This window comes from Calonectris borealis, chromosome 16 (assembly GCF_964195595.1).
Source record: "Calonectris borealis chromosome 16, bCalBor7.hap1.2, whole genome shotgun sequence".
Lineage (NCBI taxonomy): Eukaryota > Metazoa > Chordata > Aves > Procellariiformes > Procellariidae > Calonectris > Calonectris borealis.
In genome coordinates, this window is record NC_134327.1 from 8,704,523 (window position 1) to 8,728,241 (window position 23,719).

The following is a 23,719-nucleotide window of genomic DNA, read 5'->3' on the forward strand; positions in this document are numbered from 1 at the left end:
TCAGCCTGTCACACATACAAATGCTTGGTTAAATTGCCCTTTTGATTTTCAATGGAATGGAAGAGAATCCAGCTGTAGAGGCAGAATACAGTTGAATGGCTGAAAGTAAAATTTCTTCAGTTTTAGTTTATGTATCTCAACACAGAGAGAAATTTTCGTCTTTACATTGACTTATTTTTCAACATGCGTTTCTTTTTGTAAATATGCCTGCATCTATATAGACGTAGGATATGTTTCTCTGTTCGTAAGTATGTGATTATTTATGTGCATGTACACTTTCCCTTTACTCTTGCTTTTTAAGGCATGCGAGATCAAGAAACTATGTTTCAGAATCTGAAGTGTGCAAACTGGAACCTGTACCCTTGGATTTTGGCGATTACCATCCACTAAAACCCATTACAGTGAGTTTCTTTTCGTGCTTTTGGAAACTGAATGTGAATTAAAACTGATTGTGTTCCTCTGCTTACTTCCACTCCTTTAAAATTAAAAAGCTTTGAAGTTGGTGGTGGTACTAGTCAAGTTGCTTTCTGTGTTAGTGGCCTATTATTTTAGAGGCATCAAAGTTTATTCTGTTATTTGTCCTTTACAGAAATTTGCTGGTGCTGTTATGTGTCAAGAACAGTCTCCTTCTGACTAATAAAGCATTTCAACTTGTGGGTTTTCTTGGTTGCATTAAATGCTGAATAATGGATAAGATTAAAATCAAATTGTTGCATTACAAATAACCTGCATAATTGCTTGATGTAAGATTTGGTTTTGGGTTAACTTCCAGTCAGCTGTATGCTTTAAAACATTTATCATTTTTTTAATGTATGAGAGGCTTTTAAAAATGTGGGTGTACAAAAAAATCCAACTTCAAAGAGATGATCGTCATGCGCTAATGAATGATAAATGGACAGCAGCTTCCACTCAGGAAGGTCAGTAGGGAGATAAGACAGAGGCCTTAAGAATGGATTTGATGTTTCAGACTTGAGTATTGTACGAGAAAAGTAAAGATGAGACTGGCAGAGGAAATCAAATAGCAAGAAAGAGGTTGGAGGAGAGGGAGAAAATAAAACAGAGAAGGGGTACTAGGAAGAAATTTAGAATGGTTGTTCTTACAGTTCTGTAGACCCAGAATTGGAAGGAAAAAGAAAAAAGTAATGAAAGTGCTAGTGCAGAGTGCCTCCAGATTTAGGGGAAAAAGAGGTGCTTCAATTTAAATGGTAATGCTGATTCTAAAGAGTTTCCTGTAGGTGGGTCCTTGCTTTCATTGCAACAGCACAATTTATGTAGTACATATTTTGATGATTTATTAAAGAAAATAGGGGGAAGAGAAAGTCTTTTTGTTTAATAGTTTTGAATTTTTCTTTCAGGTTACTGAATCCAAGACCAAGAAAATGAACCGGAAAGGAAGTACTTCTTCTACCTCCTCTTCTTCTTCTAGTTCTATGATGGATCCATTGAGCAGTGTATTGGATGGTACTGATCCCTTGTCATTATTTGCGGCAGCTGCAGATCCTGTGACGACTACTGCTACCATGGTAACACTGGAGGGTGGTTATCTCAACTAAATAAACTAAAAAAAAAAAAAAAAAAGAAAAACAAAACAACCCACAAAGCCAACCCTGGATAAAATATATTTGTCTCACCAATTTGGAGGTTAATGCAAATAGAAAATACACTGTATTAATAGAATAAAGTATTCTTTTTTATTTACCTGTTTTATGCTAACATTTATTTAAATCTAGATTTTTTATTTTTTTAATATTGTAACTTTTTTGATCAGTAAGCACTTGAAACGTTAAGTTGACCTTTATCAGCCTTCTCTTTTTTTTCCAGATTTGTATTTAACATTTGCACTCGTACTCTCCTCGTAGGATAGTACACGAAAGAAACGGGATAAAGATGACAGCTCAGCGGTAGGAAATGACTTTGAACCATGGTCAAGCAAACGTGGTGAAATCCTTGCTAGATACACAACAACAGAGAAGCTCTCTATTGTAAGTGGTAGCTTCTCCAGTTTTATTTGTTTGTATTAGACCTTTGATGGATTTTGGATGTTGCTGTTTTGTAATTATTTAATGAGTAAATACTGGTCCTCTGAATTTCAGTTTTAATGTTGTAGAAGGCTGTACGGCAAGCTTTCACTTATAATGATTGTTTTGGAGCTGAGTCCAAAAGTCTGTTGATACTTAGAAGCCATCACTTTGTCTCTTTGTAACAATACAAATAACTTCTGGTCTTATGTCTACTTCTAAATGATTAGAGGCTTAATTAGTAGTGTAATTACTCTGTGCGTTCTTGGAATGCTAATGAGTACATGTTTTCTAAAAGTCTGCTTTTTCTGTTTCTTCACAGAATCTGTACATGGGATCTGAAAAAGGTAAGCAGTTCCTTTATATCTAACAGTAACAGATTTTGCTTGAAGGAGGTTGCAGTGACACGTTTGTGGTCAAGAATAGTTGAAATGTGATTTCCTCTCCTCCCCCCATTCTGACATATGGTTGGATCTATGTGGTGGTTTTTTTCCATGAATAAGACTTCTGCTGGATTTTTACTTAAAATAGTTGTTGAAAACCAACTACTCAGCCACCTTGTCTTGTATGCCTTGTAGGCTAATGAATTTGTGATTATGTGTTGTGGAAGGAAATGGAATTCACTGCCTTCCACTGTAGCTTAAAAATTTCTTCCATTTAAAGCGAGCAATGATATTTTGAGGATCATATTTATCAACTCTTCTGCTTGCTGGAAGGGAAAGCAAACAAGTCACTTGGGAACTTGTTCAGTTATTCTCTTTACATGAAAAGTGAAATGATTTCAGCTGTATGCTGAATGTTCAAAAAATAATCAAATGTTAAATATTTTATCATGTTTTCCAGCAAAGCAAATCCAGGCTAAGTAGCCATAGCTGATTGCATAGTAAATCAGAATTTTTATTTATGAGTAAACATGCAGCATTTCAGCTTCTGCAAAAAAAAGAAATACTTTTTTGGAATGAGGATGGTGAAACACTGGAACAGGATGTCCAAAGAGGGTATGAAATCTCTATCCTTAGGTATCATTAAATTGATGGGATATAACCCTGTGCAACCTGTTAAAACTTCAAAATTGGACCTGCTTTGAGGAGGGGAGCGGGACACAGACCTCCATAGGGCTTTTCTAACCTAAATTATCCTATGGTTCTATCCAGTGGTTTTTTCCTTACCAGCAGAACTTGCAAGAAAAGCCATTTATATTCAGTTTTGCTTACTTGTCATTCCCTGTTCAAAGTGAATGAACTGTGGGCACATTTAAATGTGCGTCTTCTGGAATAGCCAGCAAGTGAATCAAACCACTTGTCTTCTGTCATGGAAGCTGGCTAGTTGTCTGAGTCTGTCAAGCTCCTGCAGGTCTGTTTCCCTTTAGAAGTCCAAGTGTTTAAATGTTAAAGAAACTCAAACGTACAATTCTTTACAGGAAAAGCTACAACTACTGGGTCAGCAGTTTCTGACAAAGTGAGGACAAGGTTAGAAGAACTGGATGATCTGGAAGAGGTGAGAAAGTTTTCTGATCCAAGTACATCACCATTTTAAAAGTGAAATAAATTTGTGCAATAAAAATCTTTTATGAAGCCTTTTAAGAAGGTCCTGATTCTGCATGTGCTTATGCAGTATTTAGACAAATATATACTTTCCATGGGACTTCTGTAGTAATTTCAATCCTTATTGTTACAGAATTCAGGCAGAATCATATTTTTGTATCACTAGAAATTGTCACCAAAAAATTCACCTGATCTACCGATGTTGATTTACCTTGGTACTGTGTATGGTCTGCAGCTGCTATAAAACTTCATGGAGCCTAACAGTCTTAACATCTGATAATTTTGATTGCCCCTGTTGCAGAAGACACATACTGTCTACCTGAGGTTGATTAAAGTTACATTTACGTGCTTGATAGAAATACTGAATACTCAAGTTATTTCTCAAACTGCAGCATTTTACTGTGCAAAGATAACTTACTTTCCTAAAACCTGAATTTGTGGGGTACTTCTAGAATTGTTTTGGGTAATGTTGTTTTGAAACCTCTGCCTCTTAACTAACTTCAGATTGCCTGTTGCCTGAGTCAGCGCAGTTCTAATAGCTGCATATCACAAATAAAGGATTGGATTCTTTTAGTAGAAAAATAAAGAACCCTTTACCATAAGGAAATATGTAACCTTGTGTGAAACTAATTGTGTTTGCATTTTATCTCTTCATCTGTGATTGTTTCTACTGGTTGTTTCTAGACTCTCATATTATGAAATCTGCTCTGTAATGCAGCTTAATAAATTCATCAAAACTAGTCCTGAAGGTAGTTTTTGATGTCACTCATGCTTCTACTGAAGACTGTTCCAGAACCACCCTCTGATTTTTCAAAATGCATTTATAGTCACTTTGTTCCTGTGTCAGTTTGGTTCTAAAGCTTAAACAACTATTTCTGCTTCCAGTGTTTCACTAGTTTATTATTGATATGTAACGTTTTTATAAGGTCTGTAAGATCTGGAAAAAAGATCACAAGAATGCTCCAGTACTGAGCATGAAATGAAGATAGTTTTATTTTCTTACTGAGGGTAAAGCATAGCCAGATTTTTCTTGTTGTCAATAACTTTCTTAGGACCTTGCTGGCAAAACATTTCATTTCTCTCTGATACTGCTTCTACGTAGGTGCTAGTATGCTTATGTGTAGTGTTAGTGTCCTAATTATACCACAAGTGGAATACCACAGAAATAGTCCAGGATTTCTGGTCTCACGGACAATGTTGTTTGGGTACCAGCATGTATGTCTCTTGAAAACCAAAGCAGTTGCAATGCACTCCTGTGCCAGACACCTGCAAGACTGGTGCTGCAAAAGTAAGAAGGGAAAAGCAGATAATTCTGTAATAAGTTTTGTGGGTGTCCCCCCAGTGGTTTGACTATAATAATGGCACTGTCCTTCCTTCCTTCCTTCCCTGTCTTGTTAAGTAGACTTGTGTTTTCTTGCCAGGGGTCACAGAAGGAGCTGTTGAATTTGACTCAGCAGGATTACATGAACCGAATTGAAGAACTGAACCAGTCTTTGAAGGATGCTTGGTCCTCTGATCAAAAAGTAAAAGCTCTGAAAATAGTTATCCAGGTCAGTTTTACATTTTTCCTCTGTACAGGACTGGTGAGTTTGGTCGTGTGGCTTGTCTGATTTCTTTCTTGGGGAAAGAAGGGTTCCTGTTTTTCTTCCACGATGTTCTTCTGTTCTTCACTGAAACCCATTTCTTTCAGAGTTTTATGGCTTCTGAAAACAGTTGGATTTTCAACTTCGTTGTTGTATATTGATTTTGACTAGGGTATGTGGGATGGAACTCTCATTAAAGAGAGTGGCCAAATGACAGATGTGGAAATTTTACCTGGTTAGGGATAATTATCCTGTAGTAATACCAGCTCTTTCTAGGACATGTAATTTCCTTTCCTCTCCTCTTGCCCCTTTATCCCCTTGCCCCCTACCCCAAAAAAATACCAGAATGGCTTTCTGAATGTCAGTGTTTTCCCCATCCAGACTTACTAAGGCAACTGAATAATCTGATTCAGGACCCCAGCAAAGTACAGAAAACAACTCCAGATTTTTTAGGTGTTTGGGGTTTTTCGGGTTTTTGTTTTGTTTTGCTTTTTTTTTAAATTTCTCCACAGTCTTCCTCTGGCTCATTTGGGGTGATGGGTTGTGAAGGGGGCAGAGGGGAATAGGACAATTAAATGCTCTTTTGTTTGGCTTGGCCTTTAAAAATAGGCCAGAGGCAGAGTGCATCAGAGGACGGAGGAGATAATGACATCCTTAAAAGCTGTAAAACTGATGTAATGCTAGTAGTCGTCGAGCAGGGTTATATAAAGTCAGGGAGTTTTTTTTCTCATGCTGGATACTCTTGTGAAAACTGTTTGCAGTCATTTCATCTTAAATTGTAGTAAAGACAATAAAGGAAATTAAACATAAATGAAGGGAGATCAGAAAATTATATGTGACCTAGGGTGACTAATGTTCTATTGTAATACTATGAAATCAGTACTATTATTCTTTAAAAAAAAATCCATAGATAGCATTGTGAAGTGTGAATATCTTAGTGAAAGAGAATACAATATTAAAGTCTGGAGGAGGAGAAAAGGGACATGGACATATTGTATTTACAGTGCATTAATACGTATATATACAGTGTCTGACATGCAGTGATAATCTGTGCATTAATACTTTCATGTATTCTTTTACAAATGGTTTCACAAACGATTGGGAAATAATGTAGTTTCTAGGATGGGATTCAGTGCTTTCTCTTAGGAAAGTGGTATCAAAATTGCATCTGTTTATCTCATAAAGTGTTGTCTGTGTAGTGTTCACTTTGCACTTGAACTTCCTGCTGCAGATGCTCACCATTAATTGAAAGACTGAGTAAGAATGAAATAGGTATTTAGGTAATTAGCATGAATACAAAAATCTTTCATAAAGGAGACTATCAGTAGCTAACAATAATTCTATACTTACAAAGCAGGATAGGATAGAAACCTGACTGAACTTTCCTTGTTGTGATTCTTCCCAGTAGATAACGTAATTTTAAGAATGTTGTATCCTCTTAAAGAACTAAGCAGTTTTCTTTGCATCAGGCTGTGATTATATATGTAGTCTATCATTATTAGTATCACAACCTGATTAGTATGCAATGTGAGGAGTAAGTTTGGCCTTTTTTTTGGTTGTTATTTTCAGAAATGTATACTGGGCTGGAAAAAGCAATTTTAATTTGAATACCAGAATTATCTTGATTTAAGAACTAATGGTGAAATTACACAAGATCTTTTGTTTGGACATTGGGGATTGAGCCTTCATTCTCTGTTTGAGAGTTTTACAGAGCTTGAAGTGCAGGAAGACTTCCAGTTATTAAGGCAGGGTCTGAATTTATACCGTGAATTCCTCAAGTGCCTTTTTACAAGATACTTTACTTGTCAAGATGGAATAAGCTAAGCTACTTAGAGTAAGCTGAAGTAAGTTGATTATGTATGTGAGCTCTAAGAAAAGTGGTAATTAAGTGTTCATGGTAGGTGTAGGTCCTAAACAGCTGCTGAATTACCTTTCTTTGAAGGTGACTGACTTACCGTGCAGCAGGGAAGATTCTGCTTTGGTTGTAAGATGTGAGTGCTCTCACCTGTCTTTCTGGTGCACTCTTAAGTTCCTTCCTGATGAATAAAGCAAAAAGACTAAATGTGCCCCTCGTTTAAGCATGTTCAAATGTTATGGTTTTCTTGTTTAAACAAAGCAGTCTTGTGGGGTATCGGATTGCTTCCTGGATTTTTGGAATGCAATGAAAACTTTAACTTTTATTTATTCCATTGAGATTGAAGAACTGTTTCCTGATGAAGGAGAGAGAAGGGACAGAGATCACAGAGAATACTGTACTTGTCAGTCTTAAGTAGAGACCAGAGAAGATTTGTGGTCAAAGGCCACATTTGGCTCAAGTAGGGAGGAGATGGATTTTTCTCCTCAGTCAGTCATTTGCCTGTTTTCTTCAGGTGGAAGTTGATTTTTTGTGAATAAACTTGTGCCAAAGTTTTTGACTCCAGTTTAGTCTGCAGTTTTTGCACCAACGTGGAAAACAAAGTATAGCTTAATTAAATATCTTAAAAATGTCTTCATTCCTTAGTGTGTATTTTGAATTCGTATCATAAATGGACGCGTTCCTACCTGGACTTAACATTCAACGATACTAGAACTAAGTTGGCTAATATGTTTTCAGATGTGACTTTGTGCCAGCCATCATTATAGTCCAACTGCCACGATCGTGTTGGGTGCCTGTGGCTGGTGATTACAGGTTCCTCCCTGGAGCTGACTGTGGATCAGCTGGCCTGTTTCCGAAATGTTTGAACTGGCTATGTGAGCCGCAAAGATGTGTTGAAAAGCTCATTAGCTAAACTTTTAAAATTGTTTCTTAATTTAGTGTATATCAAATGCTTAGAGAGCTGGTGAGGAATTGAAAAATGCCCTTAAAAAAAGTTGTTTTAGAAAAGAATTGCCTTTTTATGCTTCTTCTGGGAGAGAATTTGTCTTGTCTGAACAAATGCACAGATCTGTGGTCAGCTGAATTCTGCATTGTAGATTACCTTGTGTAAAGGAAAAACAGATTTGTGACTAGCTCTGCCGGAAATGAAGAATAATCTGAAAAATGCAGAGAGTACCATGATGTGTTTTGTTAGAGGCTCTTGTGCTTTTTGCTGGGTAGTTCATGTTGGTTCTTTCCATTTGTAGATATTAATCTGTTCCAGCCTGTCTGGACTAAAAACACAAACTCCTCTAAAAATGTTTTTCTTTTTTTTTTTTTTTTTCCTTCTAGTGTTCTAAGCTTCTTTCAGACACAACTGTAATCCAGTTTTATCCAAGTAAATTTGTTTTAATTACAGATATCCTTGATACTTTTGGTAAGTATCTAATGTGTCAGACTTGCTACACAGTTGTTAATAAGATGAAATTAATTTTTTGTAAGGTTAGAAAGCATTAAAGTTATCCAAAAAGTGCTGAAATGACTCCCAATTTTTACACAGAATATTTCCAACATAAACATTTGGACACCAGTGGTATAAACATGGTATATAATTGTTCAAAAACTCTTATGAGTGAAGTTGTTAAAATAAAAATATTTCATTTTGTAGTTCTATGCTTTATGTATCAGTGAATATCTAGAACAAAACCTTGGGAAAAATCATGATCTCTGCATTTTTAAATTTAATACACACTGTTGTTGTTATGAAAATATTTTGGTTTTGGCAGCCTCTTGACTCAGTATTTCATTCTATTTATCTTTGACGAATAGAAGTCAGAAATTTTTCTTCACCTGCATAGGGACTATGAAGTGATCAAAATGTAGTTGCTGAATTTTTTAATCTATTTTTATCATTTTTAAATGATTCTTTAAATGAAATTATCATCCACTTCATGTGATTCTGTTGGTTTCCTGCCATGTTATGGAAAAGATTTTTGACGGCATTCAAAGTTGAAGGGTATTTTGATGTTCAGCAGGATATGCTATGACATAGATCCAGTTGTTTTTTCAGGTCTTGCTTCCCCTTTGTGCTCTTTCCTACTTACTGACAGTTGCTGAAGATAACATAATATCCAAAGTCAGCAAAGACAGGACACCAGCTGTCCTTTCCTGGCCTGGGAGAAATCTGACCTGTGTGCCACCTCTGCACTTAAGGGAGCCGGACAAATTTTTTTATAGCGTGCGAAGTGCTAAATTCAGACTTAACATTTCAGCCTCGCTAGAGGGCAGCATGTTAGTGTTATAGGCAGTTTTTTCCAGCTAATTTCAATGTATGTTGGAGAGGGGACCTTTGTATTAACATTGTGTGTTTTACAGTTCGTTAGTTTGTTACGATCCTTTTTATTATTTTTTTATTTTCTTTTTTTTTAAACAGGGAAACTTGTGTATGAAAGAATTCTATCAATGTGCGTGGAAAATCGTGTCTCTTTGCCAGGTAACTTTGTGTTAGTTTCTACCGTGCTCCTGGAAAAAATCATGTCTGAACTAACTTGAGAAAGGTTAAACGGGACCCATGCTACTTTATTTCCTATGAAAAAAGTTCTGATTTGAATCTAGTAATTTTTAGTTTTTAACAGAGTAAAATCCATTGCATATAGCATTCACAGTGTTTATGCAAGTTTACATTTTAACTGTGAAGAATGTACAGACAAAGCTGAGAGTCTCAGCTTTTGGTAAATAAATGTTTTTGTTGCTACATTGGAAACTGTTGATAGTTTTGCTTTCATTAGGAAGAATTTTGGAAGAAGGAGCAGGCTGTCAGTATGATCTTTCTAACTTGGGCCCTTTTCATTTTTTTCAGTTGAAGTTCTAACCAATGTAAAAGTTTAATTTGACATTTACGGTACAACTGTATATGGAAGTACTTCTTTAAGAAGGCACCGAAACATTCCATTGAAATATGGGCTTTTCCTTGCAATTTGGAGTGTATTAAGTGCATGTCCTTGAAATACGAAACATTCTTACTCTGTAGTTGGCAGTGCAACAGTACTATTAGGTTACAGTTAAATCCATAGGATTTGAGCCAGCAGGCTGAAACCAGCAAATATTTAAATTTGAAATAAACTTACAGAAAATACTTAAAATAAATTTGGTTGTTGCAGCTCTGATAAACTGTTCCTATAAACACTAATGAAGGCAGACAGTTCCCATAGCGTGTCACGATTACTGGGCACAGTTACCTGCGTTCTGGAGAGCTGAGCTCATGCTGCAGCTATACAGCTGCCGGGGCATTGCTGGTGGGAACTTCCCAAGCAGCTATAAAAGTGGGAGGGAGAAGGAAAATCTGTGCTGTGCTTGCTCTGCGTGGCAGTGTGAACCCCCAGGGACTTCAGGCCCAGCCTTCATGCTCATCCCGTGGGAATCAAGCGAAACAAAGTTGGATGAGGACTCCTGTGAAAGAGCAGATGAGAAAGAACATCTTCCTGTACTCAGTCAGCATGTAGTGTGTTGCTTCTCTAGTCTCGGAAGCGGGAAATTTTCTTGTGGAACAGGAGCTTCTCACCTTCTGGGGGCAGGGATGAGAGCGCACTGGTATTTTAAAACTGTTTCACAAGGGGTTTATAAGCAGACATTCACAGCAGCTGCCTGTGTAGCTTTATCACTGAGAGAAGAGGGACTCATCCTGCCCAACCATCTTGCCTCAAACCTGGGTAGATCCCAAGAAGCCCATTTTTGCCTTCTGTTCCAGGCAATCTGGAGAAAGAGGAGGCAGTTAGCCGTGCAACTGCATGCCTGCCTGACCAGAGCAATGTCCCCATAACCCATCTGTTCCACCCCGGGGTGGCAGCATTTTCCTGCTGGCAGCTGACACAAATAGTCCCGGAGCTCAGGAGGAGAGAACTGCGCTGCAGTGTTAGATGTTTAGTGTACAAAAGCAAGTGTTCTGTCAGTATTTAGTATTTCCTACTTCTTGCAATATAGTTTTAAATAATATTCTTTAAAGATTATATTAGCCTTTTAAAGTAAAGAATTTGAGTGCTTAAATCTGTTTTATATGTATGCATTTGTAATAGATTTATATATATGTATTTGTTATAGATTCCCTATATTTTTTTTACAATTTCTGCTTTTGCGGGGAGGCAGAGGTTAGATTTCTAAGTAGCAGATCTGAGATTAGCTTTGAGTGCAGCTTCTGAAATATGACTTAATGCAAAAAGGAAGCTCTAGTTACCTCTTCTTGCTGTCTGTGTATTCAGCTCTTATTGCTGCAAGAGAGAGCTGACAATCAAACATATTGCTTAGTTTATTGTGGTATGCCTAATTCCTTGTTGAAAGAAAGAGAATACAATTTCAAACCTAGAATGAAAAGTAACTTGTTTCCAGAAAGAATGTAACTATTTCTGGGTGGTTGTTTTTTTTTCCCCAGATAATTTTTCCCCAGAGTGTGTTAACGATACGGCAAAAGAAACTTGCTTAAACTGGTTTTTCAAGATTGCTTCCATCAGAGAACTCATTCCCAGATTGTATCCTTGTCAAATGAGACTGTCAGAGTGTCTGCAGGTTTTTCATAGACTTTTCCAAAAATGAACATGTTTGTTTCAATAAAGTCCACAACAATTTGATGTTTATACTGACTTTGTTTTGAATTTAATTTTGAGTCATGTTTCATAGTAAACTGAATGTTGAATTATTGGCTATGAGCAGTGTGGCAGTGATAGAGTAGAGTTGATGTGTGAAAACTTGGGAAACAACAAAAATCTTGTAGATAAATCATAAAAATCAAAAAAGTGTAGTGCAATTAATTAGAGAAGGCCTTGAAATAGTTCGTTCAATATGTATTCAGTGTATAAGTTCGGTTTTGTGTTTTTAAATGGCATGCATCTTAGTTTTGTTCCTTAACTTGGCTTCATTTTAGTTACGTGGAAGCAGCAATACTGAAGTGCAATAAGTTCTTATCCAAAACGTAAGAGTAAATGTTAAGTGTGGGAAGGAAGCAAATGGGCAGGCTTATAAACTAATTTAAGGAGTTAAGCATGCAAGTTCTGTGATTAATGGTGCATAGGGTCTCAATAGGTCTGAGAAGAAGCAGTACTGAGAGTTTTTGGAGTTTTTAGTGAGAATGCCATGGAATAAATTCAAGGTGAACAGTTCTTGCAGTTTTGGAATAGTGCTTGCAGTTTTGGAATATATGTATAATTGTGACATCAGGAATTTGCAAATTAAAAACCAGTGGCTTCAGATGGTGGAGGGGAAAGCAAGATTGTTGAGATGAGGACTGTGGCAAAAAGACAGGATGGAAACTGAAAGGGAAATCCTGATTTGTCGTATTGCTAGAGATGGAGTTGAAGCAACAATTTAGGAGCAATGAACCATTATCTATTGAAAATCTTGGTATAAGCTTCTTATGTTGCCAAACAGTGTCAGTTGCTGAGCTGAAAATGTTCCTTCATGTGTAATCGGCCTTTTTCAGTTATATTTTGAAGTGAGTGTTGTAAGCCAAATTGCTACTGTAGTGACAACTTCATTATCCCTAAAAAGCAGTTCTTCTACTGGAATTGATGGGCCTCATCTCCAGGCACTAGTACAGCTCTGTCAAAAAGGACTTGTGGGAAAATGAGACATACAAGGAGTTCTGCCAATGCTGCTTTAAGCGGATGCTTTCTTCACACTGAATTACAGCCCTTCTAGAGCTCTGCTGTTCCTCCAAACTAGAGGAGGAGTTTTTTAGTTGTGCTTGTCTTTTACAGGCCAAGCATCCAACCTGGCTATCTGCACTACTCCTAATGGCAAATACTGCATTTTGAATATAGGATATGTGTTACTATACACATAAAATTTTACTTCTGAAATAAAATTTTGTGCAATGTGCTGCTTCTTTGGTAGGTGTTTCTATAACTCATGCTCAGTTGTCAATCTACAAGGCAGCTACTGAAGTTATCTGTAGGTGATATAATTCTGTTATCGATTGTTAAGTCTCATTTTCATTTCTGAAAAATCTTAACAGGGGGATTTCGGAATGTCTCCCACGGTTAACGTCTATGATTAGAGGAATTGGAGATCCACTGGTTGCAGTCTATGCAAGAGCATACCTTTGCAGGGTAGGCTATCATTTAACACTTCAGATCTGTATCAAAGATTTACTGCAGCTAGCTCTGCCACTACAGGAAAATTTCTTTTAACTACTGTTTTTATCTGAAGTAGTCAGCAGCCTCTCTTCCTTCTACAAACCAAAAAAAAAAATTACTCTTTTGTTTTAATAATGGGGAATCTTTCTTCAAGTGTTTATAGTAAGTAAAAATAATCTTATGTGCTGCTTATGCCACACACTTTGGTGTTAGGGATGGAAGTGGAAGGAGAGTTTGGACTTAGAGACTGCATGCAGTTGTCTTGATTGCTAGGCGCTGCTTTCATAGTTATTATATGCACTTTCCCTATGTTTATCTTCCTCCTTCTACTGCTAGAGTGTATGTGGCGCGCAGAGGGCTGGCAAGCTCCTTGGCAGAGGAGCCACTTGGTAAAGTGTTCAGACAGTGGATTTTTGTCTGACTGCGCAGTGTGGCTATGTTCTTATCCTCAACTACTCCTGCAGTTACCTTAACAGCTCAGCCAAGATAAACTTACCCAAGAAGAGACCCTAAAATGATTCAAAAAGTCATCAGTAGTGGAAAAATATTTGTGAAATACATTTTTGAAATAGTAGCAAAGATCTCGACTATAATTGGAAAATGGTAGGGCTGCTAATTAGCAATATTTGCATGAAATCAGCTGCCATTATGAAATACAATGAGTTTGTTCAGTGTTGATGTATCTGTTATGTTTGAATAAACTGTCCAGTATGCTTTTGCTATACTATTCAGGGGAGTCCATATGAATTCCTGCATCCGCAAGTAATCGCTAACCTCTGATAGATGAGCTGCTTAGTTTATTTGAATCTTGAAATACAATAATGCCTGCATTTTTGTCATAGCCTAATCATTCCTGCTACATAGTGCAACGTTTCTGAAGTTTTTTTAGGAAATGGCACAGTCCATCTTTTAGAACTTCTGATACAGCTAAAAAAGATGCATAATGATAGAGCAGTTAGGACTAATAATCTAGTAATAGTAATTGAAATTATGTAGTAAGGAAGAGCTTAGCATGCTTCTTTTTGTCCACAAAGATGATCATACGAAATAAATAGTTTTTTATTTCAAGAAAATTTCCACTATCTGTTAAAATCCTGACTTTTGTTTAAAATAAGAAAACTTAGTGGAATGGAAGGCATTTAATCTTCTGTATTCCAACTATTGATGCTATATTAATACTTTCACAATGAAGGTAATGAAAATAGATTTTAAAAAAATACAGTAATATTGATATAATGATGTCTAAAGCCACAGTGTAGTAAAATGTGGGAATAAACACTTGCATGAAACCAAAGAACCAGATCTTTACATAGCAAGGTAATGCATTTCTCTTTAGCCCCATGGTTTGAAAGGAAATGATATATAAAGAAAAGTGATGGATGACTGGCTCGGGTCTGTGCAAGGTACCTCTGCTTTGTGATGAAGTCAGCTAGAATTGCATATGCTCAGGGATCCCAAAAACTCAGGACTCTGGGTTTGTTTGAAGAGAGGAACCTTAAGCTGTTGAGATGGATTTGTTTGTGTGTGTTTTTTTTTTAAGCCTGATCTGTTACTAACTTCTCATTCACTTCTGCATGTTTCTCATTTCTTTAGTAATATGCCACATTTTAATTTTTTTATATTTTTTATCTGTGTTATTGAAAACAGTCCTGTCTGGATTAGTTTCCTTTGCAGTTCCAGCTTTACCTACATAGGCCTTGTGTTTGTGCATCACCTTGTATTATCTATTAATATTTTATCTGTATCTGTCTATATATTCATATTTTCCTTTGGGATCCTTGATTCATTCTGTCCATGGAATAAATACACATGATTTTAAGCAATTTCTGAACTTTGACTAACTTTTTTACTTCACTGTAGGCTCTCTGCATACAATGCATATAGGCTGTTGCACTGCAGGCACTGGGGTAGACATTGATTTCCTCACTGCTTACAGATAGTTGGAGCTGATGTTAGGAGAACCATGTTTAAACACAGCTGTAACTACCTCAGGCTAGTTGTTAGTGGACATGACTATAATAGTAAGCAAGGAAATAATCAGTCAAAAGCATGTGATTCAATGCTGTATGTTGATTTGATGTGTGTGACTGGGTGTACTCCTCCAGAAAATGCATTTTTGTTGAAGGAGAATCATAGGTGATAGATGCAGATAAAATTGTTCTCTTTCTTTTAATACAGGTTGGGATGGAAGTGGCACCACAACTCAAAGAAAGCCTTAACAAAAATTTCTTTGACTTTCTTCTAACATTTAAACAAGTAAGCAAATAGGGTTTTTATTCGCAAAATCGCACAAATATACTCCTTAATTAAACTACCGCATACTTCTTAAAAATCTTTGAAGTTCTTGAATCTAGATTTAGGGATGTTCCTGTACCCAGATATAGTATGGGAAATTTTACATACATTCTGATAAGTTGCAACTGCTCTGTTCAGCATGTTTCCATACTTTAATAATATATGCTATGAGCTTCATATTTTTTTCCCCAGCATGCAAGGAATACTTCAGAATATCTGTGTATTTTTAAGATCTTGTCTGTTGTCGTTTCCATTCATACACAAACTTTGTCCAGTTTATCATAGCTCCTATTAAATACCTTCTCACAGCAACACGTTTTTGTCTTTTATTTCAACAGATTCATGGGGATACAGTTCAGAATCAGCTGGTAGTACAATGTGTGGAGATTCCTTTGTATTTGACTCTATATTCTCCTGCTATAGACTGGATTTTACAGTGTATTGCCTACCGTGCTCCTGAAGTAAGTAAGCATGGTAATGCTTGGTGCTAAAGGAAGTGTTGGGGCAAAGAGTTAATTTTGCCTATTAAAAAAAACCCTCAGTCAATACTTGCATGAGTGTGAAAGCGAGTATAAAGAGCCTACATACAACTACCTGTTTCTCTCTTCTATACAGGAAGAATGTTCATTTCCACAAAGCTCAAGTTAGACCACTTTAAATTCATAGGCAGTATTCCCGTTTGTTTCTTGCTGTCCTTTAGCTAGTTTAATCTTTATTTCATGAATTCATTAGTTTCTTCTGTCATACAGATATAAAAATGATTTGAGTAAATTGTAGCTTCGTAATTGCTTAACATAGTCAACAGGCTATTTTAATCTCAGTCAGTCTGTTTTGCATTCTGTGGCAGAGAGTTGGCAATCTTCACCTCTCCTGCCAGAGGTAATTGACCTGGCTGGCAAATAGTAATTATTTTGAAAAATGGCATGGCTGAGGGACTGCAAATTTGACTTCCATAAAATGGTGTTTTTGATTAAAATGCTACTGTACCTATTCCAGTGGGTGTGTTTTACGTTGTACTACAGTGTTGTTTTCTTGTGTTGTAAATACAGGATAAGACAGGATTATTGGAATGTATTGGGTAGGTAATTAAAACAGCTTTTAGTAGACTTCACTACAGCAATTAAAGCTGGATTTATTTGCAGAGTCTCTACTCACTAATTTTAATAAGTAATTCTTCCCAGGTTCTGCTTACTGAGATGATGGAGAGATGCAAAAAATTGGGGAACAAGTAAGTATTGCACAATGTAGAAGACGTGTCTGTAATGAGTACCCGTGAGTCCCTGTAATAAAATTCTCTCTCCCCCTTTTGAAAACACTTTTTTGGATGCATAGTATAGCTCTTGTTCTCCCAGAAGCTTACTAAATCATGATTGTGAACATCTATTTTCCAGAGGTGAATTCTAAAATATGGTAGATTACTTGTAGAGCAAAAGTGAATTAATTTAACTTGGTCGCTGCATTTTGGCTCCTAAGCCAAAGTTTAGGACGCGTAATGTGTTCTCCATCAGCCATGTCTCTGATTCCTGGTTGTGCTTCATTTTTCTCTGTTTTCCTCCTCTTCCTTCTCCCTACTCTCCACTGACTACAGTCAGCCTGTACATGCATTTTGCAAGGGAAGTTGTAAAGCAGCTGACACCTTTGGAAAATGGTAATATTTAGGCGACTGCTTTTTTCAACATTAAAATTAGTATCCCAAATGTCTCCTAGAAGTCTGTGTGCAGACTAATCGCGTTCAGTGAGTAGTTCAGGAAGATGGTCTGAAAGTTTTGGATGTACTTTCTGAGCTGTGTGAGTGCAATTTGGCCTGCTGATGGACTAATCTCAGTTCATTTTATTGCGTAGGTAGGCAGAGTTCTGTGAAAGTTTTCAGCTACCTGTTTCTTTCTAATGTGCTTTGCCCAGTCCAGTTCTGCAGTGGCTGAGGAACTGAAATATGTTAATCACTTAGATGAGGAATGTCAGCATTAGCATCCTGTGACTGAGCTAAGGAGTGCAGGGAAAGCGTGATAAAACATTACTGATTTAAAAATGTGATGTGAAGATGCTGTTCAATGTATAATATGGGTAAAAATAATTCACATACTCTGCTGTATTAATTTTTTTGTATAGGTGTTGATTTGTTTTGTGGAACTTACCTTTAAATCACCTTTTAGCATTTCTCGTTGTAAAGATGGGCTAGGTGCCTCCTCTTTGTGCCTGATTGCTCTTTGAAGGAAGGACAAAATACTGAGTATAATGAGGGGTTTTTTTAAAGAAATGTTTTTGGGACATGTCTTTTTTTATTGGGAAGTTGAATAATCTGGTTTAGATGATTTATAAAGCACGGTTGTTTTCTTTTAAAGTGGAGTTCTGTGTTTTTATGTCTTCTCATGACTGTCAAAATATTACAAAGCAAGAAGCATCAGTATATGAATCTTTAAATAATCTCAGTAAGTTCCATGATCTACGTTGCAACCATCTAAGTGAAAAGTGACAGCCTGCTTCTCTGTATTGCAAAGCATGTACCTAGTGAACTGGAAGTACTTGTCTAATGATAAAATGCAAATTCTAGTCAAATTGCAATGGGACCACTAATACTCAGTCAGAAACACAGAGGATGCTGGGCTATTTTAAGCACTCCATAGAATTTCCCTCAAGGTAAACTGCCCTGTATTCAAACTGTCTGTTTCAGACTAGTGAAGGACAGAGTGTTTTATGAGGCAGCTTCTGTGCTAACTCATGGCGGAGTTTGCCCAAAGGAATTACCTTTTGAATGATACTAGATTTTGTTTCTTATGTTTGCATAATAGTATCAGTACACTGGGTTTTACAATAACGCAGTGAGTTCACTCTTTCATCAGTAACTTTGGCTTGATAGTAATACAAATACGGGTCTGAATGATTAATCATAAATGTCTAAATATGTCATTGCCAGTTATCATATGATAATGACTGTTTGGATTTATTTTAATCCTAACAATGCAGCTGCTAGAAATCTGACTTCTATAATGCATATATATTTTAATTCAGTGAGAAAAACTTCGATAGAGATTTGCCCTGCCAAAGTATACTTCTGAACTGTGGTTAAAAAGAGAGAGTGAGTTTCTAAACGTGTCAGCTGCTCCTGGTTTACTTGATCCTTCTAGTAAACTTATGGAAGAATGATGGCTTCAAAAAAACCTGTGTGGAACAAGTATTCTACAGGCAGGCTTTATGTTTTCTTGTTTTGCTTATGCATTATTACTCCTCATCAATGCAAGCTCGATTTGTGAGGGTTTTTTCTTCCTTATCCCCTTTTTTAAAATTTAGAACAGATGCCGGACAGTTGTTAGTTTAAGAAGTTCAGATTAACGTAAATGAAGGGACAACAGAATTTTAGTTGATGTTGAGCTGTGTTGATTTGTGTTATGTTCATTGTAGTGCTTTGCTGTTGAATTCAGTAATGTCAGCATTCAGACCAGAGTTTATTGCTGCAAGATCTATGGACTTCATTGGCATGATTAAAGAGTGTGATGAATCTGGATTCCCAAAGGTAACTTTTTGTGTGTAATTTGTAACAGTTCCAGTTTGTTGTCCGACGGAGTTCTTTATACTCTTAATTGCCTACATAACTTGCACATCATTTAAATAAAAGGTGGTTAGATCCAAAAAAATCTTTCTGCACAGTGTACTGGCTAGAGCAGTGTTGGACGGACATGCGTCTTCTGCCTTTAATTTAAAATTTCTCATTAACTCTCAGCATCTCCTCTTTCGCTCCTTGGGATTAAACTTGGCATTGGCTGATCCTCCTGAAAATGATCGCCTTCAAATATTAAATGAAGCCTGGAAGGTTATAACAAAGCTGAAGAACCCACAGGTAAGTTATTGTCTGTTCTGTTTCACTACTGATTCTGTGTTTAGGGCAAAATTGTAGCCATTTGTTCAGTAAGCATATGCTTAGCATGACATGGTTTACCTTTTCTAGATACACACAGTTGCCAAAAAATACGATACCTGGTATATCTTTATAGGAACCCTGCTTTTCTGAGCTCTACTTAAGCATAACTTAATTCTACATAACATAATTCTACATAAGCAACTTTTGAGGTTTGTCATTAGTGCCAGATCTTTAGGTCTGCATGAATCATACCTCAGGAGTTAATTCTTTTAAGTGTAATTTTTGCCAGTGTATTTCTCCTAACCTCCTGTAAATATTGGTAATCATAAGACACATGTATTTCTAGGATTATATCAACTGTGCTGAAGTGTGGGTGGAGTATACATGCAGACATTTTACGGTACGTGAAAATTACTGTTTTCTTTGAAGGTGTTCTGATACAGACTAAGTGGCTATATTAGCACTTAGGTATTAAAAAATGGAAAAGCTGTTCAATATAAGTGTGTAGGACTTCAGTAGTGAATGAAAAAATGTATTTCCTTTCATGAAAGATGAATAGGGACAAAAAATGCAGCTCTGAAGGAGTCTTCACCGCTCCCCAGCACTGCATATTTCTTATCCTTTTATTTTAATGGCAGATGGACCAGTTTAAGAGTTTACTGGAGCTATGGCTAAAGTTCCTGGCTTAACTAGAGCTCTGTAGAAAGCTGCTGCTTTGGCAAATGGAAATAAATTATCCAACTAGTTTTCAATTACTTGATTTATGTGTTGATTTCATTTCTGTATTTTGTAACTACACAGAAGCGAGAAGTCAATACAGTTTTGGCTGATGTTATCAAACACATGACTCCTGATCGCGCATTTGAAGATGCTTACCCACAGGTAAAGAATTTATTTTGTCAAATCTATAAAAATCTGATGTGCATTTTCTTAGATGAAATTAATTCTTAAACATTACTGATGTCTCTTACTACAAAGTAATTGTTTGTAAACACTGGCTATGATTTGGGAAGCCTTTTGGAACAGTGTAATGCTGTGATTTGTTCCTCCTTTTTTCCCTGCACATCAATCTTTCAGTTCAGAGAAATGCTAAACCAGAATTATTTATGTATTTAGAAGTAGCAATAGTTAACTCCTACATCAACAGTGGTGTTCTGCTGAAGAAAATTAGCAATCATGGCAGGCTGTTTAAACAGAAGTAAACCATAAAATAATCCATCTCTACTTGACATTGTTAAGGCTTCAGTGAATTACCGTGTCCTGTTCTTGAGACTGCATGCCAGGTGAGATATGGATTAGTTGAGGAGGTTCTAGAAGTTGTTTTTTGCAGTTATTTGGAGGGTAGATAAAGTGCCTACAAAAGAAGATTTAACAAACTGGTTTGGGGTTTTTTTGTTTGTTTATTTGGGATTTTTTTAGTCTAGAGAGCTGGAGGACATGCAGACTATAAATTGGAAAAATCTGCCTAAGTATAAGCAGTAAAGAACAAATAAAGCCTGGGCAGGCTGGTCAGCCTCTGTTCATATGAGTTCTGAAAGCATGTTGGAAAAACATCTGTTAGGAACAGCATAGCTGTAGTTGATCCGGCTTTGGGGAAAGAAATTACATCAATGAATGTTTCAACCCAGTTTTCTATGAATAACTAGAGAAGAATAATCTTTGGTGTGGATAGTCTTAATTTAACTTGTATTACAATAATTTTCCCCTTTTTTCTTTTTTTTTTTCTTTCTTCCCCTTTAGCTGCAGTCAATTATTCAGAAAGTTATTACCTATATCTATGACTTCTCCGTGCTTTTTTCAGTGGTAAGTGATACACTCTAATAAATTTTTAGGAAGAACTATTTTGCACTGTTTCTGCAAGAGAATTTACCTGACTTGGATATTTAGATTGTTTGCAAGCTCACATAGTGAGAGGACTTTTTATCAAGTAGATAAGTGCAGAAACGTTTTGGAAGCTCTCTGCTGCTTACTACATAAATATTCATTATGCTAATTCCAATTTTCTATACTTTTTTTTTCCTTAGGCTGTTAGATTCTCAAAGTTTGTTTGTTGCTATGGCATAAGTGACAATCAGTGGAAGATAAAATACCATGTATTTGTGTGTGTGTTCATGTAATTGCTGATAGCTGTTTCCATGTTATGATACATACTTAACATGTTCTGTTATAGCGCTTAAATTTGACATTGAAACGAAGTGAATCTTAGAGAGGTCAGAGGCTGTATATGAGGTACAGAAAGAGGAACAAAGACAGCGGGTGTCAGAGTGCTGAAACCAGTTGAAGAGTAAAATTCAAGACTCTGTGGATTTGGAGTCAAGTCTTGTTCAAAAATTGCTCAGATAATTCTGAAAAACTTACCCTTGCTATATTCTTGAGATGATAGAGAAACTAAGTATTTCAGTATCTTAGAACCTAAACCCTTATCTGTGAAGAAAATTTTAATGTCTTGGACCTTCATAAGTTGCCCTGTATACATGCAAAATGGTTGCTAGCGTGTGGCCTGTTTTCATTGGTTTTAATATCCTACCTTTTGTTCCCATAGATGTCTGAATTTGTCGTGATCTTAAGCTGTTTCAAGCATATGATTGCTTTTAAAAAATTTGCAACATTTGATTCAAACAGTTCTCTGTTTTGTGTTTTATTCTGGATCTCTGCAATCAATTAATAGATACACCTTTCAGCCATTGGTGCTTTTCCATTTGTTCCATTCTTTCATCCTTCAAGATGAATTACTGTCTTCAAAAAAGATTAAAATATTTTTAACTAAAGCAGCTATGATTATAAAACTTATCCAAAATATTTATTGTTTTACTGTGTTGTTTGTAAAATACCTAATTTTACTTGTTCATGTATTTGTACATTCAGGAGAAATTCTTGCCATTTCTGGATATGTTCCAGAAGGAAAGTGTGAGAGTGGAGGTTTGCAAGTGCATTATGGAATCTTTTATTAAGTAAGTGGAGAATACTGAGATTAAATGCACTCTGGAGGGTCTGGGGATTGTATTGAAAGATTGCTAGGGAAGATGAGTCAGTATATAGGCCACTTAGCTTGTGAAGGTATTCTAGGCTACGGGAAAAAAATGAAAATGTGTCAATTTTGTTAATCTATTGATTGACTGTTTAACTGTTCACAAAGAAAGCTGAAATTGAAGTAATCATATTGATGCTGACTTGCTGTGCATTAACAGAATAGTTGCTCTCTGAGTTTTTTTAAATTTATGTTGCCTTAGTTGGTTTATGAAATCTATTTCATATTCCAGCTGATGTGACAGCACAGAACTGTTACCTTGGTATAATGGAGGAAGAGAGACAGTCTCTTGTTACAAGCTCCATTATGTAGGAAAATGGGTATTTCCACAGTTGAAATTGAACTTAAAAGATGAGGCTTCATCTTCAAATGTTGTAAAAGTCAAACAGTGCCTTTCTTTTCAAGCAGTTAACAGGTTCCTTGAAACATTTTTTTCTTTTTCACCTTCACTTCAGGTATTTATATACACTTCTAAGCCCCGCCAAGCCTTCTCTTCTCTAGGCTGAACAGTCCCAGCTCTCTTGGCCTTTGCTCATATGAGAGGTGCTGCAGCCTCTTAATCATCTTAGTGGTGCTCCACTGCACTTGTGCCTCTCTACCTAAACATGACATTTACCCTTCCTATCTATCCATCAGTAGCTGAGAATCTATATTACTACTTGGTAGATCTAGGGTTGCTTTGTTTTGATGTTCTTAGATTGCCTCAATGTATCACATGTCGAGCTTCTTGTGTCCGTTAGGGAATCAGATTCTGTGGCGTGGCAGTGAAGCTCTGTGTATTAAGATAATATTTCTTGACTGGCATTGGCTGGAATCGTGCATCTATTAACCAGGTGATCTTTGGAGTTCTGTTGGTTAAAAAATGAATATAAAACTTCTGTAGTGTCATACAATGCTGATGATTGGAATTATGCATTAAATCGGTGTTATTCTAGTTATTGTTTTTCATTTTGACAGAGCAGGATTTTCATCACTTTTTCTAAAACATTTTATAGGCATCAGCAGGAATCTACAAAGGATCCTGTTATACTCAATGCTCTTCTGCATATCTGCAAGACGATGCATGATTCTGTGAAGTAAGATTAACTTTACTCATACTAAACTATAATTTACGCAAAGTTTGGCTGCTTGGTGTACAGTTTCACATTTCTGAGGCTGTTTGTTTCATGGTGGATTAAGACATGAATCCAATTAGTGGTGAGGGAAGAGCTGTGCAAGTGAAGTGGCAGCACGTATTTAATTACTGCTTTCTTTTGAATACTGAAGCAAAATTTTAAAAGGAAAGCAGCAGTGGTTTTGTAGAGTTTTCTAGTGGAGCAGAGACATTAAACAATCCGATCTTTTAAAAATGTTTTTTGAGAGTGAAACCAATGTAATCTTTGAGTTATAGTGAATAATAAACTATTTTTGAGATTTAAGTGAATATGTAGCTATTA

At 36.4% G+C, this 23,719-nt stretch overlaps 1 protein-coding gene across 6 annotated transcripts in view; it reads left to right on the plus strand.

Annotated features, from left to right (window-relative positions):
- VPS35L (VPS35 endosomal protein sorting factor like) overlaps positions 1-23,719 on the plus strand; it is a 57,510-nt gene that overhangs the window by 4,963 nt on the left and 28,828 nt on the right. For 3 of the 6 annotated variants that reach the window (XM_075165122.1, XM_075165121.1, XM_075165126.1), the window contains exons 2-22: positions 302-401; positions 1,356-1,523; positions 1,860-1,982; positions 2,341-2,365; positions 3,439-3,515; positions 4,984-5,112; positions 8,333-8,417; positions 9,414-9,473; positions 11,406-11,502; positions 11,895-11,942; positions 12,984-13,077; positions 15,283-15,360; positions 15,738-15,860; positions 16,581-16,627; positions 18,799-18,910; positions 19,118-19,234; positions 19,602-19,655; positions 20,057-20,137; positions 20,996-21,058; positions 22,121-22,206; positions 23,279-23,359. In XM_075165122.1, coding sequence (XP_075021223.1) covers positions 302-401; positions 1,356-1,523; positions 1,860-1,982; positions 2,341-2,365; positions 3,439-3,515; positions 4,984-5,112; positions 8,333-8,417; positions 9,414-9,473; positions 11,406-11,502; positions 11,895-11,942; positions 12,984-13,077; positions 15,283-15,360; positions 15,738-15,860; positions 16,581-16,627; positions 18,799-18,910; positions 19,118-19,234; positions 19,602-19,655; positions 20,057-20,137; positions 20,996-21,058; positions 22,121-22,206; positions 23,279-23,359 — 1,848 coding nt within the window. Of the gene's footprint in view, positions 1-301; positions 402-1,355; positions 1,524-1,821; positions 1,983-2,340; positions 2,366-3,438; positions 3,516-4,983; positions 5,113-8,332; positions 8,418-9,413; positions 9,474-11,405; positions 11,503-11,894; positions 11,943-12,983; positions 13,078-15,282; positions 15,361-15,737; positions 15,861-16,580; positions 16,628-18,798; positions 18,911-19,117; positions 19,235-19,601; positions 19,656-20,056; positions 20,138-20,995; positions 21,059-22,120; positions 22,207-23,278; positions 23,360-23,719 lie in introns of all 6 variants that reach the window. The other 3 variants (XM_075165124.1, XM_075165123.1, XM_075165125.1) reach the window with 2 other exon arrangements.